This window comes from Rhinatrema bivittatum, chromosome 7 (genome assembly GCF_901001135.1).
Source record: "Rhinatrema bivittatum chromosome 7, aRhiBiv1.1, whole genome shotgun sequence".
Classification (NCBI taxonomy): domain Eukaryota; kingdom Metazoa; phylum Chordata; class Amphibia; order Gymnophiona; family Rhinatrematidae; genus Rhinatrema; species Rhinatrema bivittatum.
In genome coordinates, this window is record NC_042621.1 from 185,020,424 (window position 1) to 185,042,207 (window position 21,784).

The 21,784-nt window shown below is 35.9% G+C and overlaps 1 protein-coding gene across 1 annotated transcript in view; it reads left to right on the forward strand.

The window, feature by feature from the left end:
• The first annotated feature begins 5,967 nt into the window (after positions 1–5,967).
• Positions 5,968–21,784, forward strand: part of DRGX (dorsal root ganglia homeobox) — a 61,815-nt gene continuing 45,998 nt past the window's right edge. The window contains exons 1-5 of the mRNA XM_029610762.1: positions 5,968–6,001; positions 7,604–7,701; positions 8,051–8,152; positions 11,441–11,613; positions 11,866–11,978. Of these exons, the coding sequence (XP_029466622.1) occupies positions 5,968–6,001; positions 7,604–7,701; positions 8,051–8,152; positions 11,441–11,613; positions 11,866–11,978 (520 nt within the window). The remainder of the gene's footprint in view (positions 6,002–7,603; positions 7,702–8,050; positions 8,153–11,440; positions 11,614–11,865; positions 11,979–21,784) is intronic.

Below are 21,784 nucleotides of genomic sequence, written 5' to 3' on the forward strand. Positions count from 1 at the left end.
GACTTCATGGGGTAAGAGGGTCCAGGAGGCTGGGAGCATTGGAGAAGGGTCAGAATTTTTTTTTCTTTTTGTGGGGAACCAGACTTTTTTTTTTTTTGTTTTATTTTGTTTTTCATGTCTTTTTTTAATTTGGATTTTTGTTTATTTTTATTGCATTTCAAATAATCAAAATAAAACAAAACAAAAAATGAAAGCAAAACAATGTGCACACCCCCAGTTAATACCTAATATTCTGCAACACTGTGTGGTTGATGAATTGTCCTGATTTATTTGAATGTGAGAGCTAAACTGGCTTTATTTACATCAGATTATAAACCCTATGAATCGTTTCTAGTCAGTGCATTTTGACTACTATTAACACCTTCATCTTGAAAAAAAGGCTTAAGATCTATCAGAAAATTCATAGCAAGGTCCTATTTCAAGTTTGTGTTTTCCATGTCATTTTTGTCTTCCAAGTCTTATGAATTTCTTAAAATCCTTTTATAAAACTCCTGTTCCTATAAGTGGATTAGTCTTACAATGTAATTATGAACAAGGGAAAACTGGGACCTTGGAAATATATTCTTTGAAATCTTACATTTTAAGGTTGGAGGTATTGTAACTCAAATCTCTATTAACTTTTACCCATTTGAGAAAAAGAGAGAAACTATGGTCTTATTTTGAAAAATGTTAACATTTTATTTAGTGCTTCTTTAAAATTGTGATTGCCTTCCATACCAAATACTCAGTTTCAAAATCAGACGGCTGATGAAGTAGTCACTGTGTTTTCTCCCTCACAACTTTTCTGGGCGCCCACCTCACTACTATATATAGGCTTCTAATCTTGGATGGCTTGTTTTGATTTATTCAATAAATACCTTTAAATTACTATTAAGCACAATGTGGCAAATGTCTCCCAACTTCTCTGTGTTGGTGATCAAAGTGTAGTTCTCTGCTAAAGTAAATTTAGAAGGTCCAACTAGAAAAAAAAAAAGCCATGCTTAGTTATAAATCCTCTAGTAATGAATACAATTACAAAAGTACTAGTATTAGGATGTATTTGTCTTGAAATATTTTGGCTTGTAGTCCTTTTTGTCAGAGTAAACTTTTTCATCCATAAACTAATTGGAAGCTCGATGCTAAATCCAGATATCACACTGTAGAAGTGCAGAAGTTAACTACGAATCTATGCCTCTTGAGGCCTATCATTCTCATTCACTATAAAAAAAAATCCCCCAATTTTAAGCAACTACGTCACATACACAACTAGAAAGCGAAACATAAAGTAAATAACGACCCATGTGATTGTTCCGCTGAAATGACTTTTTGGCGGTTGGCTGGAATAAATAAACTATTTTCAGAAGTCTCTGTAGCATTTCTCATTGAAATGATTGCAATAAACCGTTCCTAATAGGAAACAAACTTTAAATGAGCGTTTAAATCATATTTAAAACCGATGTATCATGCATGCAGTTGGATTTTTTTTTCACGTTACATTCTTCATTAAAGCAATCACTGTTAAATCAGAGGGACATAAAGCAACAAAGGATTTATCCCTTCATTAAACTGATGATCCAGAGATGAAGCCAATTAACATTATGAGTCTGGTGGACATCAAGTGTAAAGAGGTTACAGAAAATGAAACGCAGTCACCTTGGTCTTTAGATAGAGAAAGTAGACTTTTTGCATTATAAATTATAAGAGTGTCCAAGCGGGACAAATCGTCACATTTTGCTAATTGGAAAATACATTTTATTGCCGATGAGTAAAGGCAAAATAACCTTTTAGTTACTAGCCTTTAGTGGCCGGGAAACAGAAGAGAACTTGAAGTAGAGGATGCTTCAGGGTCTGTAACAGATGAAATACTTCAAGCAGAAGAGGATGTCTGCTGCCTTTGCTTCTTGCATTTATTTTTTAAAAACCCACAAAAAATCTTTCACTGTATTCTCAGCGAAACAAAGGTGTTTTTCAAATATGTACTGGGGACAAAAAATGTAGCCAATATTAGATGATCTAGGATTTGATCAGAAGTTGAAACATGATTGTCCAGTATTTTTCCAGGTTGTGTAATATTTTCTTTAGATTTCTAATGGATATTATAATTCAGAATTGTTGCGCCTTTATTATTTTGGTAATAATAATAATAATAAAAACCCCTGATGACTTCGTTGTTAGGTTTTAGGCCATAATACAGTACACCAAGTTTTTCTTAGCAATTTTTGTAATGATTTATCCCAGCATAATAGATCAGGTACAATGCAATGGTATACATCGGAATGTAGAAAATAAGGATACAGTATCCTAATAATCATGGAACTAAGAATAATCAAATTATCTGCGTCTCCGAACTCCTCTCTGCTACTTAAAGCACTGTCCAAGGTGCTGAAACAAACTATTCGTCATATTGACTTCCGTGACAGAAAACACTCTGCTCACTGCTCAGATAACATTCATTTGCGTCAGACACGCTTTCGCCTTTAAAATTAAACTTTTAAAAATAAAATATTTAAAAAACCCATATTGCTTTGTTATTTTTTCCATTGTATTTTTGTCCAATACCCTTTCAGTGCTTGAAGAAAATCCACCACGATGCAATTATGAGTGAAAATCTAATAATAACCACATCATTTATTAACATCAACAACAACAGACTTGGAGCACTTACCCTTGCTCCATGTATTCTCAACAACTCTCAACAACTCTGAAGCCGGAATCTGCTGAAGTGACATCCTTTAAAGTGTGTGTGTGTGTGTGTGTGTGTGTGAGAGAGAGAGAGAGAGAGAGAGAGAGAGAGTGAGAGAGTGTGTGTGAGAGAGAGAGAGATATTATTCTAATAAGTGCTAACTCTGATAGCCATAAGGATGCTATTATTATTTTATTAGGATTCATGATAAAATGTTCCTTTTTTTTTTTCTTTGTCATTTAGTCTTCAATTCGATGTCTGCCACGATGAAAGCTTTCCCGTCTCATGAAAGGTTTATCTATGGTAAAGATAGACTTAGTCTTTGATGTTAAGCATCTTGGAAAGACTCAATAAGGAGGAAAGTATTGCATACGGAGAACTCTGGATCCAATTATTCCAGTAGTTGTCTCAGTTTGGACCCAGATGCACATTATCCATTCCTAATACTATTACCCAAATCCTAATCAGCCTGCATTTCAAGTTATAAAGAAAGAGTGACTTCCAAAACTTTAACGCTATATTATGTTGTAGTAGGCTTTTTAAACGATTTTTTTTCTAATAAAATTGTGGATATGTTGTATAGGTAGCAAATTCAATCCACTCAAGATAATTTATGTGAATATTAATTAATTTAACTGAATAAATAAGTTATATAAATTTTAATTTAAAGTACACCTACCCCAGATGATATTTTGAGTCTTTTCACTAATAGGATAACATAAGTGGAATGAATACTAAGAAAACCTTCCTTTGACGAGATGAATAATGTCCTACTGGTTATTTTTGGTGATGCAGGCGACAGTTCTGAGAAGAAACCAGGTTTTGGTCCCATACCTCTCTCTGCTCAGAACATTGTAATGTTTATAAAATATTCAATCTGTGTAGTCTGTCCAAGAAGCAATCGTCCCAAAAATAAAAGAACAGTCTAGACAAAACACAGACACCAGAATTTAGCAACAGTTGTCTGACTTGCATCTTCTGATGCATCTTGAGTGGGTCATAATACTAACTTTATTTTCAGTGGTGCATAAATTAATTACACGCATTTAATAACCAAAATATCATTAGATTCCCCCTTTAATATCATAAAGGCTTTACGCCAGGGAAGCACTTAATAGTGCAGGGGGCCATAACAGGCTATTATCCTTGTGTAATGCTATTACAGAACCAATTATGCGCCATTATACTGGCTTCTCTCTCTCTCTCTCTCTCTCTCTCTCTCTCTCTCTCTCTCTTTCTCTCCCCCTCCCCCTTTTCAGTTTTTGTGATTTGATCCAATCCTTTGATCCTTTGCCTCTGACTTGAAATGTTCATGCCTGATACCTTATATTTTAATTTTCCAAAGGCAGGATACCGATCGTCTTCTTCCCTCCCTCCCTCCCTCCCTCCCCCTTCTCTCTCTCGCTCTCTCTCTCTTATTCTCTCCTCTTCTCTCTGAGTCTCAGATGCATTTTAAAAAGTAATTGCAAGGGTCCCGCTGCATATTATTTACCGACGAAAGAGAGCATAAATCCAGAGACCCCTTGCTGGGAAGAAAATCAAACTTGGTTTGTATCATCGCTTTGAAAGTGAAGCCCTGTGTAAAGTGGCCCCCAAAAAACTCATCGACATGGGCAATTAACAGGCTCATTGTCTCTTGCAATCCCGAAGCCGTGATCATTAGGACACCCTGTCCAATCTTTTCCATAAATAAGGTGACTATCCAAGGAATGGATACACTTAGAATCTGGGGATTTCACCGAGGCACAGTTTGTAAATCTGTGTATGTATGTATGTAAGCATGCATGTATATATCTATATATCTATATCTATCTATGTATCTATATCTATCTATCTATATATATATATAATTCGTGATGTTTGCTGAGAAATGACGTTTTAAACCACGTGGGTCATTTGTAGTGCCCAGTAGACCTATCCAAGTTACTCACTGTAGACAGCGCTGGAAGTAATCAGATTAAGGCCAATTATGCGTGAGATTATAAAGGCAAGTGCTGAGAGGCAGAGCAGGCTGTAGATAGATACGGAGACATCTGGCCACTTCAGAACTGAGAGTCCTTCTGTGGAAGTGAGTGTAGCTACGGGGCTCGGAGCAGCGCTTTCCAGTTTGAAGCTCATCTGTAATTTGTGACTTTGCTTCCATTTCTTTTCGGTATGCATTGCTTCCATTTTCACTGTTTCTTGAATCTTAATTTATCACGAGGAATTTATTGTTAAAAAGCTTGCCAGTACCAATGAAAACGAAATGTATAAATATCGTACTCTTCTATATGGTGTTTGATATTGTGTAATAAAACAAAGATGGCTATTAGAGTTTATAAGTATTTAAGCAAATTAGCTTAGAATGTTTTGAAAAGAATATTTATGTCTGTATTTATCATTAATCAGTTCATTAAAACATCTATTTATAATTACTTATCCATGTAATTATCTACCCATATATTATCATTTATCTGTATAGCTATCTACTACAGGGGAAGAAGGTGCATGCTGAAACTTTGTGAGTTTAATGTGGGAGCTCTGAATTATTAGTTGCTATCATTTTATTTCCTTTATCCAGACTGATTTATGGGTTGTTTACATTTTTATGAAAATTAAAAGTTTGTGGATTCCTATCATAATAGGCTATTATGTTTCAGTTTCACCTATGTAATCTGATCTTTCTCATTCTGTCTCCATCAAACCATCTCGTTATTTGTTGCAGAATGCAAAATGAAAAGATAGCTACTAGCAGAAAATATTTTGCATATTAGCTGGTACAAGCGCAAAATATGTGATCTTTTCACATAATTTGTAATATAATTTATCCTTAGCAGTAACAAAATTTCAGCACTAATGTAACACTATCTATATCTATCTATATATTATTTTGTTCCAGCTTATGCTTTATATTATACTATAAAGTTGATAGAATACAAGTTTCTCTCTTGTTCTTTTGTTAGTGTGTGTACTTAATGTATATAATACATATATAAATACATATCATATCTTTATCACTACCTTAATGTTTATCTGTAGCTACATCATGTTTATAAACATTTGATTGTGGAGAACAGCAACCAGAGTTCCACACCACAGAGTTATTGACTTACTTTACCTTTCCGATTCAAACATTTCCAGATAATTGTTTATTTAGTGTGCCAAACTTTGTTCTGGCAAAGCATTAATGCTGTCAGGCATGCTAATTAAATAGAAAGTATATTTAAGCGTACAATGTCTTCTTTTAATTCGGTTACACGTCTACCTGTAATTACTATTTATTTTGCAGAAGTGAAAACCGGAAGCTATTAACAGTGAAGTTTGCAATGTTTTATTTCCACTGTCCGCCTCAATTAGAAGGTGAGTGTTGTCAGAGCAGCTTGTGCATGCACAGAATCTAGCGTTTAACTGTGTTACCTCGGGTTTTCTGCTATGACAATCATAAAGGCTTATTTTGAATTAAAAAATGTAAATTACCTCAGTGTATTGGTTCTTGAACCTAAATTTATTTTAAAAAAAATAAGGTTTGAAGACCTCCTGTTCTTCAGTGTTTCCTCCCCCTCACCATGCAGGACCCGTTTTTAATTTGATTTTGGTTGGGAATATCTTTTTTTTTTTCCCCCCAGTACCATTTTGCCACCTGCCTCCCTTCTGCGGATAGATCTCCTAGTTCTGCCTGGGGGGATGGAAAAAAAAAAGGCTTTTTTCCCCAGCACAGATGTTTGGTGTCATGCCTCTAATCGACACTTTCAAACGTGGTCATGCTCCTCCCTTAAGCCAAACGGTCTGCATCAATCTTTAATGTTGTTTTACAAACATCCTGTAAAATGATGAAAAGATGTTTTAAAAGCTTTACAGAATTAGCCATGGCAAATAGCACTTTCCAGCATCAATATTCCCAACTGAAACCTGATGGGACTCGGGGATACAGATGGTGGGTTTTGTCAAAAAGAAAAATAAATACCACTTATGTTTCCTTTTCAAATAAAATCTATCATGGTGACTATATAATAAATTCGTCCTAGAAATTAAAAATATGACCAGACATTTCGTCATTTTCACTTTGTCTCCAACTTTTTTTTTTTTAAATCTTGTGTTAGAATTTTAACTCTACATAATAAAATAATTCCTGTAGCCGGGTTCATTTAGAAAAAACAACCCCAGATATATATAGTAAGCAAGCTAAACAAACAGGCAGAATTCTCTAAGTTGGGAATACAAACAATTTCTAACTGAAGATTGCATTTACCTTCTTGCCCCTGATTTTTAACTGTAGATTTCCAAGGAAACCGGACCTTATTTTTTTAACAAGCCCTTTTGAGATCTCCTCCTCTATGCCATTTGTCAAGAAATCGCTCTTGGTGGCATTTTATTCTTTAGACTTAACACGTCAGAGCAGTTTGCCAATCTTTCTCAATTGCTTTTTTGGTTCTAGTGAATTTATTTGTGTTCAAGCTAAGTAATATATATCTTCTGAAAATACTGTGCTGTAGCTGAAGTTAATCTTATTTGGTTCTGAATCAAAACAACAGAAGGATTCAAGTTGTAGGTCGCTATTTATATTGATATAAAAAATATTGTTTTCATTGCAATTAAAGGGCCTTGCCACCCGACATATATTTTAGTAATTAAACAAAAAAAAAATCAAGAGAAGAGCGGGTGCTAAGGGAGCCATACAACTTTTCTTTGCAAAAAGGATTGGTATAGTACAAGTAACGCAGGCCGGCTTTGCTTAAGTTTTCTTCATAGCCACAAAGGCAACAAAGCCCATGACCGTAATAAACTGGACCTGTAACACTCTTCCTTTGGCCTTGTTACACCAGGAAGCTTGCATTCTTGCAAGGCCTTCTTCTTTCCGAGGACAGGAGTTTTGGGAAATGTCCTTAAAGCAGTAGCGACGCGAGTGGGATGTCCTGGTTATATTTCATGGCTGTGCATTTCTCTCTGCTTTGTTTCCAGTAGGCACAGCCCCCTTTGGTAGTCATTCCGCGGGAGATTTTGATGATGGATTTCTCCGCAGAAAACAGCGCAGGAACAGGACAACCTTCACTCTTCAGCAGGTATGCCTAGTAAATCCATGCTGCGCGTTGTAGATCAACTCCTCTAACTCTTCCCATTATTTAAGGGGGGGGGGGGGAGGGGGAGAACGAAATCACATTGGGTTGCATAACTGCTGCATGCAATACGATCTAACATTTGACCAGAATCAATTGCGGAAAATGTTGGTCTGTTTTACTGCTAATTCGAAAGCTAAATCCTTAAAACTTTTCTCATAAAAGTTCAAAAACTTTTTTTTTTCTTGAGAAAACATTAAACGCTGTTAGATTTCACTTATTTTATCAAAGCATCCCAGCAACCAAAAAGAAAGGTAATATTTGAAGTCTTTTATACACACACTCCTTTTAACAGCTGGAAGCGCTGGAAGCAGTGTTTGCTCAGACCCACTACCCAGATGTCTTTACCAGAGAAGAGCTAGCCATGAAAATCAACCTCACAGAAGCCAGAGTGCAGGTAAATATTGTTCTGAATTATTTAAATATTTGATATTAAAACTGGCAAACTTTTTTGACATCATGACTGCAGAGTGCACATTTGGCCAGAGAACGCAAATGAAGACTATCTGTCAATTTCATGATGCACTTTAATAACATCAACATAATGTGGAATATTAGATTAGGTTGATTAATCGGTCATTCATAATTAACTAGTGATAATGTTCTACACTAATTTGTCCGCGTCTCTAAGGTACTAAATTACATCAATGCACATCCATTTCCTTGCTTTGGAAAAAGAGCTGAGCTACGCCGCTCCAGTGCTGCTTTGACCCTTCTGTACAGTGCAGAGATTGGGCGGATAAAAAAACTCTGGGTGGAGAACCGAGATTTTAAGAGGGCTCCAGCTTTTCAGAACTTGCAGAAATCAGCTCTTGTGAACTCATCCTTGCGTCTTCCTCCTCCTCAGACCCTCTCAATCAGAACAATGAACTCAATGACAAAAAATCCTTGATAAGGAGAAGACCCAGAGAGATAACCGTAGTGCTTTACGGTTTGGGGTTACTGTGCTTGATGTACCGCAAGCTTAGTGATTTCCTCCTCTTTTTAAATTAGCCATGGTGAATTTGGCATATCTACAGTGGGAGATAAGGTTATATGGAAAAACTGAGTTCTGTGTTTCAGGATTAATGTTTGTTTAACATTTCTTTGAGAACAATGATGTAGATTTTTTTTTAAATTTCCGTGCTTACCCCGTGCTTCTCTCTCTCTCTCTCTCTCTCTCTCTTTCTGTGTGTGTGTGTGTGTGTTTGGGTCCTAATTGTAAGAAATATAATAGTTTGCCGTTTGTTCCCCAGGGTCATGTTAGTATCGCTTAAAACCAATGGCTGAAAAAAGATAATGGAATTCACTGCAGTAAATTGGGGGATTGTAAACAAATTACTCTCCTATAATCGGATTAGGCGATCCTGATTATTAAATCTGAACATGAATCACTGGTCATATGCGGGCAAATTAAACTTAGATTATTATTTGGAAATAAAAATCCTCCCTCTTCGCCTGTTCCTGGAGGTAGCCTTTTAAATGCCGTTTGGCTCTTGCTGCCTAAAGACTAAACTGCAAATTAAAATAAATGGGACAATTATATTGAGCATTGGGAAGTGGGAGATCATAGTTTCTCGCTGAAAGGTGCAAGGGTGAGATAGTGTTTTGACAGAGGAGCTCTGATACGTCTTATTTGGTCTGATGTTGACTATTATCCAGACAAACAATAGCTGCGTTGGACTTGTACAGTTTCTTGTCTTGTAGAGACTCAGAAACAGAGGGGTTGGGAAGTTTGTTTACATTTATCCCCTTGCTCATTCAAATATGATTAATGCGCTCTAAAGAAGAGTCTTAATCGGAGTTGATGTTGTCAAACAACAACTAAATAGGGAAATAAACGACTTCATCGTGGTCTTTCCTCCGAAGCAGAAGAACTGTCAGCTCAAAGTCATTAAAATATGATAATGAAAAATAGCTCAATTAAATGTTGTTATAGCTATGACCTTCATTCAATTAAGACCTAAGAAAGTGTCTGCATTTGCTTTGCTTTCAACTACCCTAAATTTAGAATTATAGATAAAATCATTATTTAGAGTTTGCTGATACATGAAATTAAAGGTTAGCTAAATATGAACTAAATTGTAGCCTAATAGAAAGAATGGTATTGCTGCTGGTACTATCTGTAATAATGTTGTTTTATATGTAACCTCTGTGCAGCAAACATAACTAATATAATATCAGAATTATTATTTGATCCTTGATCGACTTTAAATCTTTTGTATCTTTTCAGTTGTTAGAAACAGAAAAATCCAAAACATCCCATAGATATAGAAAATCTTTATGAAATAGTCACATTTACCAAGTTTTCAAAATATGCATATGTATCATTACCTCTAGTCTGCTTTTTCTTATTATCATTTTGCTTATGGTTTCAATTCAGTATTTAATTCCATTTTCTGTGTTTGAGAGGATGCTTTATAAATATACTTAGAAAATCTTTCAATAGAATTATATATTAACTTACATGCAGCAAAAACTTTTATAGGAATAAGTCTCAAGTTATATCAAGCAACCTATGTGTAACACAGATGGCAGAGAAAGCCCACAAGGCCCATCTATTTTGTCCTGTTTCCCTTCTCTTTGTATATTGCCAGGTCTAATGAATTCCTGTTTCCACATAACTAAGGATCCTCTGTGCCTATATTGTGCTGTCCTAAATACTGTTTTTGATTCTCAATGTCCAGTGGGAGATTATTCCATCTACCTCCCGTCTCATACCTAGACAACATGGGGCTCATTCATGGAACACAGCACCAGTACTTTAATGCTGTAAATAAAGGTCTTACTTACAAGAGTTCACAGACTGCAACCCATTAGAGCATTTTACTGGTGCAGCTACTTTAATATTAAAGTCAAGGCAGCCCAAGTGGTCAACTGGCATAGTGACATTTACATAAATAAAAAGTGCATCTGCCTAGCTCACTTTAGGTACCAAATTTACCACTTTTGAAAAACAGGCAAATTTGTAAAGATTTTTAAAAGCTTTTATCCACTTTGAACAAATGGTTTTTTTTCTACTAAACCAAGGCAGATACAAAAATTTTTTTTAACTGTCACTCTGTTAAAAATCCACTTTATTACAATGTTATCATTTATATCTACAAAAATGTGGTTATAATAAAGTGGATTTTTAAAAGGGACAACTTTTTTTTTTTTTTTGCAAAATCCAAAGTTTGCCCTACAGAACTTTTCACTTAGGACAGTTTTGTAGGCTTCTCATCATTTTGGAAATCAGTGGTGGAAGGGGAAACCATTCTTCCAGCAATCTCTAATTTGCAGAGTTGGTGTCCATGCCAGGGCTACTGTACAAAGAGAACTAGCACTGGACTCAGCTCCTTGTAATTAGTGCTACAACAGCACTGCATATTATTAATTTCCACATTTCCAAAGAATCTCTCTTGTGATAAATTTAATGCCTAGGAACACAACAGTACTACAGTAGATAGCATTGTACTTAGCTGCTTTTGTAGTTAAGTTTGTAAATAATCCCCATGTGTGCCTTTTAATACATTGACCAAAATGCTAAAGAATTCTACAGTTCATACATTCATATAATCCAATAAAGATAAAAATGTACTGGAATAGTCTATTTAAAATAAGAGTCTAATGCAAAATGGGGATGGTGTTTGGAGAGTGAAGAGGACACTGCAGTGGATCTTGCATAGGGGAATATGTTAAGAACAGCATTTCTTTCACACATTAGGTATGGTTCCAAAATAGGCGAGCTAAGTGGAGGAAAACTGAAAGAGGAACTTCTGACCAAGAAGGTGCCAAAGAAGCAATCAGTGATGTGACCCCACCAGTCAGAAATTTAAATTCACCTTCTCCAGTTGACCAGACCAGGAACAAAAAGGAGAGTTTGGAAATACAGCAAAGGTAGGGCAAACTCATTATTTTATGTCATTGAGGGAGGCGTAGTTAAGTTTTTTGCTAAAGAGTGTGTGATTTCTCATGAAACATTAGAAAATTGGTGCAGGAATTATTTTCATTTTATGCAAATGACTTGGCACAGCAAGAAAAACATCCTGCGGGATCGGGTTATTCCCATGGATATTTTCTCCGCTTAGTACATTGGACTCACAGATTGCTATGTATGTTAATCATTCTTTTCATTTCTTTTTTGATTAGTTTAAGTAGAGCAGTTGGCCCAGCTGGTCCCTTCTTCCCATCCTGCTTACCTGGCACTCTACTTAATACAGCAACCTATGCCCAAGCTTTATCCCATGTTGCATCTCTAAAAGGTAAGAGTCTTACATAATTATGGTGAAAGAGAATTTCTGCTTTTAAAAACAGTGGAATATATTCAGTGCTATCCTATTTACAGGACATCATTTTAGGAAATTATTGTTGTTTCAACATGAAAATTTTCTATACAGTGTTACTGTTATTTAACAGAATCTATGGGATTAAGGGTCAATATATTTGTATGATAGGGACAAATGATTTAAGAGCTGATTAATTTTTCCATAATGAAAACTTTAACCTTAGATAGTTTTCAAACATAACTTTTGTTAATTTTTTATATAAATTGTTTCTATAATCAATGTACGATTTATAAATTTTTATGTTTGTGTTTCTATGTTATTGAATCATTAATCTAATGTAGATTGCAGTTATAGAACCATGTAATCTCAAAAGAAGAAAATGACTTTTTAATAAAAAGCAATTTTCTCTGGTTGAAAACCTAGAGTATGTGTCAAGGAACTTCTTTCCTCTCCTGCAGTCCTCCAGCACCTGGATGAACCTAAAAGAGAGATGAATACCCTTGGTCTATCTACGTCAGGGGTGGGCAGTTCTGGTCCTCGAGGGCCACAAACCAGTCTGGTTTTCAGGATATCCCTAATGAATATGCATGAGAGAGATTTGCATGCACTCTGCCTCAGTTGTATGCAAATCTATGTCATGCATATTCATTAGGATATCCTAAAACCTCGACAGGTTTGTGGCCCTCGAGGACTGGAATTGCCCACCCCTGATCTACGTGATAGGTTCAGCAGGGATGAGAGGGATGTACTGGGGGATTAGAAAGCAGCTAAATGTCTTGCATAAGGAAGAAAGTTTTCAGTTTTAGAGAAAATAATTTCTTATTAAAAATGTAAATTTTCTGCTTTTGAGGCATTCAGTGCTATATGTTAACAGATATGAAACTGCAAGGGCAATTTAATCTTGGCTGAATTTTAAGTCAACAAAATCCAAGTACTTCTTTAAAAGTATCCTGAATTAAGGACATAACATTTAATTCTTTCGTAATCTAAAATGCATGATATATAATGCAAATTGACTGCATTTCTCTATATCTTCAGTTTGGTTAGGATGCTTTTTTCAGGCTTAGGACCTGATAGGCCTCAAAATCTTTTTTCATAAGCACAGAAGGGGAAAAAATCCATAGGAGTAATTTTCAAAAGGATTTACAAGCTTAAAACTGGGTTTTACACATGTAAATGCACTTTACTCTTGTAAGTGGGCTTTTGAAAATTGCTTCAATATATACCATCAAATTGTCAATAGATTTTACATTCATAATTGAACTTTAAGTGCATAAATGGGTTTTGAAAATTGCTACGATAATATGTTATATTTACATGTGTAACTTTTTTGAAAATTACCTCCTTAGTGAATTGGTCCCTTAGTCTTGTGACCAAGGACTTCCACCAAGTAAAAGTCAATGGTCCAGGAGCACCCCATATATTTATTTAAGCTTATTAATCACCCATCTGGAACAGTTTTATATGTAGTAAAAAAAGCAATAATAATATTTGAAAACAAATTAAAAAATTCAATAATAAACATTATCAGTAAAAACAACAAGTATAAGTATCTCAGATGCATAATATACTGTTCATGTATAAGTTTTGATGAGAATTCTTGCATAAAGGAATATTTCGTTAATTGGGTGGATTTTCTGCAAGGAGCCCGATAATATCAATAAGAAAGCAACTCGTCTATTTATGTTTATATTTATGTTTATTATAAATTTGTCAGTCATCAAATGCCTAGGCCCTAGGTGTCATATAAAATTGACACTCATAAAAATATACAATAAAACTAATTAGGCAAAATAAAACTGGCAAAACAAGAACAAATATTTATTTTCACATATAGGTGACTTCAACCTCCAAAGAGCAATCTAGAAACATTGTACTGAATGCACTAATTCTGTTTTATAAATACATGTGTTTATCCTACAAGATTTGATATCTTACCTGTTATTGGAGTATGTAGATTCCAAATTATTATTATATTTATGCATTCCTCAGCATTGTTTTTTAGTGTTACTTCAAATACAGTATATTCTTTGGGTAGTTTACTTCCTGGTTTCAGTGCCTAAACAGAGGCAGACATTCTCCTAATATTATCTTGAATATGTGGATAAATGTGCAAATGTTACATTTTCATAGTTTTTCTTAGGCTTGGATATTCTTTGCAATACGAAAATAAGCTTACGATTCTGAGGGAATGTAATAATGAAAAAGACCCAGCCATAGCTCAGATATCAGACTTGATAAACAATTGTTATTCAGTTATTAATTCTATGATATATTCCTTGAAGGTAAATCATAATGTCTGGATTATGCTGTTCTCCGATCTATTTTTACAAAGACTGCTGGTCACATTTTCCAGTAAATTTGTTTCAGAAATAGTTTTGACATAAAGACATGCATCAAATAGATGGGAATTCTATGTTATTTGTTTCCTTTGCTTCAAGTCATTGGTTGTATTTAATTTATCAAAATCGGAGGAGAAAATTAACTTTCCATATTAAATATGAACATTAAGCTAGTCTGCTTAAGACACATTTATTCTTTAACAGTGGAAGTAGAACATTATAGATCTCTTTAGTATCATGACCTAATATCATTGAAAATAACATTATCATAGCACATAACAATATTACCTAGAGAGCAAACAAATATTTTAGGATGTTCTAAGCTCACTCTAATTTCCAAGGTCCAGGGATGTTGAGTCTTCTGATAGCTAACATTTAATAGTAGCTATGGGGCTGAATGTACATAATGGTAGTACGATATGGAGATGTAAGGGGGAAGGGGGAAAAACCATGACAAACTTATTATTCTACACGTAAAAATAGCAGTGTTAAAGATAAACTAAGGTGCAAGCACAGAGGTAATGAGTAGAACCGGGCTTCCCAAACCTGTTCTGGTAACGCCACAACCAGTTGAGTTTTCAGGATATCCGCAAGAAGTATGCATTGGATAAATCCAGTCCACATATATTGGAGACTTGGTACATGCAAATTTCAATTGCATATTCTTAGTGGAGATCTTGAAAATCAGACTGACAGTCTGTCTCCCACTCTTTCTGCACCCTCCATTCTCTTGTCATGACTATCTCCATTGCAGCAGGAGGATGAGACAGGCTGCAGCAGAAGGAGTGCTGGAGAGGGTAAAGTGCACCAAAGAGTGCAGGAAGGGAGGTGGAGTCCACATAGCAGACTCTGTGCCATTCTTTGAAAAAATGTGGGTTCTAGAAGGATACTGACCTGGAATAGAAAGATAAAGGAAGAAGATTCCAGCTTTAGAAAGGCAAAGAAATCCCTGAAAGTGCTAGAGTTTATCTGTTTACAAAGGTGGCTGGCATTGAAGATAGAATAAAAGCAAGCAGGAAAAAAAGTGCTGGGATAGAAAGTAAGAAACACATTTGAAAAGAGACCAGAGAGTCAGAGAAAACAAAAGATCCTTTGAAGATACCAACAGAAATGCAAAAAATAACACCTTTTATTTAAATGTTGCTTATAAGTATGAATAGATTATTAGTTTGCTTCTTTCATGTTTCCCTATCTTAAGAAGTTAATTGCCCTAGTCAGAAAAACATATCTATTGTATTAAACTATGTTTAATGCTGAGTAACATTCCAACAGAAAGTTTGGAACTGGTCTTAAAATTTATTTAATACTTCTGAACATTTCTTTTACAGTTGTAAACATTTTACAGAATTGAAAGTTGGTATAATTACTGTTATACCATTGCTGCCACTGTTTCAATTCTAGAAATGTCATCATTGTACACCTGCAGGGTAATTGAAAATAAATTCCATAATAATTAATAGACAGTTTGGTAAGACAAACAATATTGAATATTAATGTTAAATAAAATCAGCTGCTTGACTTCTCTCATTGCATCCCGGTTTGGAAAATCCATTGCTTATTTTCTATTCTTTCTATCCAAATGTGTTGTGGCATATGATAGAGATTCTGCAATACAAGTAGATACAGATCTGTAGGGATGTGAATCGTTTTTTGATGATTTAAAATATCATCCGATATTTTTTAAATCGTCAAAAATCGTTAAAGAGTGCGATACAATAGAAAATCGGGTTTGTGTCCACTAACGGGAGTTATTTGGGGGAGGGCGGGAAAACCAGCACACCAAAACAACCCCTAAACCCACCCTGACCCTTTAAAACTAATCCCTTACCTTCCCCCACCTTCCCAACCCCCCCCCCCCAAAACATTTTAAAATCACCTGGTGGTCCAGTGGAAGCCCTGGGACCGATCGCCCACTCTCGGACCGTCGGCTGCCACTAATAAAAATGGTGCCGATGGCCTGATAAAAAAAAACCCACCCTGACCCTTTAAAACTGACCCCTTAGCCTCCCCCACCCTCCCGACCACCCAAAAAAACATTTTAAAATTACCTGGTAGTCCAGTGGGGGCACCAGGAGTGATCTCCCGCTCTCGGGCCGTCGGCTGCCACTAATAAAAATGGTGCCGATGGCCCTTTGCCCTTACCATGTGACAGGGTATCCGTGCCATTCGCCGGCCCCTGTGACATGGTAGGAGCACTGGAAGGCCGGCGCCATCTTTAAAAATGGTGCGGGCATGGCCGGCGCCGGCCAAGCAGTGCTCCTACCATGTGACAGGGGCCGGCCAATGGCACGGATACCCTGTCACATGGTAAGGGCCATTTTTATTAGCGCATCCGATGGCCCAAGAGCAGGAGATTGCTCCCAGCGCCCCCACTGGACCACCAGGTAATTTTAAAACATTTTTGGGGGGATCGGGAGGGTGGGGGAGGCTAAGGGGTCAGTTTTAAAGGGTCGGGGTGGGTTTTTTGTTTATCGGATCAGGCGCAGATTTGAATTGGAACCGGAACTGAACCGATTCCGGTTCCGATTCACATCTCTACAGATCTGTGCATTATTTACACCAGCTTGGGCTTTTTACATTATCTGCTAGTAGCCCAGTTCCAATCCATGCCTCACAAATCATGAAATAAGGGCAAAGCTGGAAATATATATTTAACAAGGTCATTTATCAAATTGCCATAATGCATGTGATAAATAGCACATCACAAGATGTGTATGCAAATTTTGTATTTTGTATAATGTATTTATTTATTTATTTATTTATTTATTTATTTATTTAACAGTTTTATATACCGACCTTCATAGTAAATAACCATATCGGATCGGTTTACATTTAACAAGGGTATAACTGGAGTAACAATTCAAGTGACAGAAGATAACAATAGGTAGGAATAAGTCAAAGTTACAGTCAACAGGGGAAGAGAACTTGGAAGCTTGCAACAAGCTGGAAGGAAGATAAGGCAGGAAATAAATATAAGGTGTTACCAAAGAACGTACAGGTTAAAGCTTAACAGGTGCTTTAACCTGGAAGTTTAACCTAGAAGTTTCAGAGTCCATTAGTCAAAAGGGAGGAGTTTGGATGGGTGTTATGCTGTGCAGGGAGTGGAGAAGAATGGAGAGATGAGAGGAGAGGAGGGGAGGGGGAGAGAGAGAGAGAAAGAGAGAAAGCATCTGGGGAGGCACGCATATTAGTCAAGTTTTTATACCACTGTAAGAGGGGCCATTCTGAACTCGGGGTGAGGTTTTGATGGTGGCCTAGGTTTTACATGCACAGTCAGAGGTACAAACAGCACAGTAGCCATCAGTGAAGATTTGATGTGATTTGGAGTGATGAAAGGTATAAAAGGATGAAATTAGTACAATGTGCTCTCAACCTAGCTTGATACATGCTCTATCTAGCTGCTATCATGCTAGGTTGAGAGTGCCATGTACAAATCTTATCTTTGTGTACCTGTCATCACTCCAAATCACATCAAATCTTCACTGTGCTGTTCGTACCTCTGACTATGCATGTAAAACTGCCCCCCAAAACCTCGGCCATTACCAAAACCTCATCCCGAGTTACTAGTTGCACTTCTTATAGTGGTATAAATAGTGTACTTATATGAGAATGTCTCTCTCTCTCTCTCTCCAAAATGTGATAATTACAAGTATCTAAACATGCCCCCCCCCTTTTTTTTTTTTTATTGCAGGCACCATTCTTGCAAAATCTAAAATTATGAATCTAGGTCTGAATTTGCAAAAAAGAATCCATGTATTGAAGATTGTAAATTAGTAGAATTTATAGAAGTAGTAGATGTAGTAAGATACATTTTCTTCATATAAAGCCAAATTCACTCATTTCAAATCATTAAAAGATAGAGAAATATTTTGAAATTTGCATGGCATGAGAAGCTGTAGCATCACCATAGTATATTTTAAAATAATTCGAGTAATCAGACCAGAAAACAAAATCTTTTTTTGTTTTAGTTCCCAAGACAAAATAATTGGTGTAACCATGAGAATATTTGGAAGGTTTCACCTTCTTAGTTTTTTTCGCCATTGCTAAGTAAATCTAAGGAGTTTTTTGTTTACTGCCATCAGATCATTATGCTGGCACCTCACGAAAACATTCTACTTATAATTATAGTTTGAACAACTGAAATATCATGCTAAAGCCAAATTGGTGGAGAAAATGGTCAGAATTTGCAGGCATGCACTTTTTATTCCAAACTGGCATAAAGCTAAGAAACAAAGTGGACTTGGAGTAAAATTAGAGAGAACCAAAAATGAAAGTTATTGGAGGAGGAGTGAAGCCAAGCAGCTGGTTAATTGAAAAGTTTTAGGAAAATAGTTTAGATGCAGTGTTACTATTGCTTTAAGATTCCATAACTCCCAGAAGTCAGTAATCTGCATTCAGAGACCACCAACCACTTTTTAATGGACGGCAGCATGCTGCATACAACTAATTAATAGAGAGTGGTCATTAATGGGAATAAACTTGAGCCTTCGGTTTCAAGAGGAAATGACTTGCAATTGAGCTTTAAGAATATTTAGTAGCTTAAAAGCCGGTGAGCTCTCTGCCATTCCTTGTCTAAACTCTCTTTATCATGCATTGTGTGCTAAGAAGAGCTGCATGGGAAGGGAAGTAGTTGCTCTGGAAAGGCAATGACTTTCATAATTCACTCACTGACCCCATTTCTGGTGAGTTATGTTTCACTCATGCACTCACTCACTTTAGCTCCTTGCCGTCAATAAAAAGGTGGTGTTACATTAGATCTAAGTAGCTTTTTCAAGGGAGACAAGCTAAGCTTATGTCTCTTGCATGTTCTTCAGTGTCAGGATGACTACTTTCAGAATGATAGATAAAAAGACAAGGACAGACTGAGGAGGAAAAAGAAAGATAGATTGGAGGTTCTTTTTCAGAATGTATTGCAACTTCCTTTGAATAATATTGATCCTGTTTGAATACTGCAGGTTAATGTGCATTCCTCTTTTGAGTTTTCTTCTTGTTATTCAAATCTTACCCTGGTCTTCCTAGCTTGCAGAAAGATCTTTCTCTTTTCTGCCTTTGTCTCTGCTTGCCTGTCTACTTAGCTCTCTGTCCTCCACAATCTTTCAATCTATAGGTTGCATCTGGAAGGTACATTGTAAAAAACCTGAGGACCTTATTCAATAAAAATGTCTTTTACCATGGGCATAGAGTAGGAAATTATTCTTTTTGAATAAGGGCCATTAACCTTTGCAATCATTTCATATTAATTTCTTAATATACCATGTAGGCTGAACAGTGCCATGACCTTTAAAAGATAGAAATATACATCCAGATTTTAATGGGAAAACATGTAGGCAATGAGTAGTGTGCATGAAATCTTGCTTGCAGTGACGAGAAACTGAATGAAAGCATACGTACTTGCATTGCATGGACATGTTAAAAGAGTTATCATATTCAAATGTTTTATGATCTATGCTAATTCAAACAATAACTAATCATCATATGGTATACATGACACATACTACAGTAGAATTTTGTCATCAAGCAGATATGATGGAGTCTTTGTGATATGGTGATAGAATGGAAGGACCTTATAGTCCATCATATCCCCATCACTACTCCCCCATATTACGATACCTGCTACAAGCAGAGATTTGTTCTGAATTTCATTAAGATGGGGGTGCATAAATTGTATAAAACACTGCTCTGATTCTTAAAATCAGCAATCTCAGAAGCAGAGTGAGTGAGAAGCTCAAGTATTCGATACAGCAGTTCTTTTTTTTTCTGATTTTGTGGCTATAGTAATGATCTTTGATAAATCAGTTACTCAATGCACTTGTCTTGCTCTCCAGTAATGCAAGATCAAATAACTATATCTGGTAGCCCAGAAACACTGAATATCAAGGCAGAAGGAATTTTTCACCTTCTCTTCTGGGTGCACATGTGTTATGAACATAGCAGGGCTGTACTGATAATCTGTTAGTTGGACAAATACCAAACAGCTAATTAAACATTTGAACAGTAACTATATAAATATTCTTAAATATACAGATTGGAAAAAGCCTATAGAAAATGTTAGTCAAATAAAATGCTGTAAATGCAGTTAATTAAGAGAACAGGTAAGTATATTATTTTGTATATTTTATTTTTATTATTGCTTTTTGGTGTTAAGGTCAAGGCAACAAAAAATCTAACATTTATTTTACAATACTCCTTTAATCACTAAGGGCCTCATTTTCCAATATCGCATGCGATACCAAAAAGGGGTGTACCTTATGCTAATAAGCATGTGTATCATGAGTTGCACTATCACCTATGCGAAAGGCTATCACAAGTTGCACTATTAGCCCAATTAGGGCTACATTGTGGTTCATGATGTCTCCTGACAGAGAGAGAGAGAGAGAGAGAGAGAAAGAAAGAGAAAGAGAGAGAGAGAGAGCACCTTGCTATAGTGTCTCCTCCCTAGACAGGTATTTGTATCCCTATGGAAGGCCCACCTAGTAACTTGAGGTGAGGTTTAAGTATTAGTGTAGAGAGTTAGGAGCCACTTTCACATTCAATGTGAGACGTACAAACAGAACAGTGGTCTCTTGTGAAGATTTGATGACCTATGGAGTGAGGAAACTCACTCCAAGATGAGATTTGTGGAATGTTCTCTCAACCTAGCTTGATGGACTCTCTACCTGGGTTTGCAGAATTATCGTGTGCGGTAACTCCTTGGAAAATGAGGCCCTAAATGATTACTGTCCAGTTGAATTGAATAATCTAGGCATATTATACTGTTCAGCTGAATTAAACAGTTTGTGTATGCATATATATATATATATATATATATATATATATATATATATATATATATATATATACACACATATATATATACAAACACATATATTTATAACACACAATATATATATATATATATGTATATAATACACACACATTCTATATATATCTATATAAAAACACACACACATATATATATATATATATATACACATATACATATTTATATTTACATATACATACACACACCTGACTATAGGACTGAATTCCATATTATACCAGTAGTAGCAGTAGTATATATTTCAGCTTGAGAACACAGGTTGGCTTTGAAGATGGCTGTGTTACATATTGTATGGATACGAGTAGGCAACTCAGGTACTGAAGTATAATAAGCAAGTCTGGTTTTCAGGGTATCCACAATGAATATGCATGAGGTATATTTGCATGTACTGCCTTCATTATTTGCAAATATATCTCATGCATATTCATTGTGGACACCCTGAAAACCAGGCCTGTTTATGGCACTGCCCAACTTATTATCTGGCTAGAATTTAGCTGGAAATGTACCCAAGTATTAATTCAGCTGGTTAACTTCTGGGTTAGGAGAGTAAATGCTTTTGATTATGGACCTCCTTATTACCAACTATGGCCTAGAATCAATAAGCCACAATTTTGTTTCAT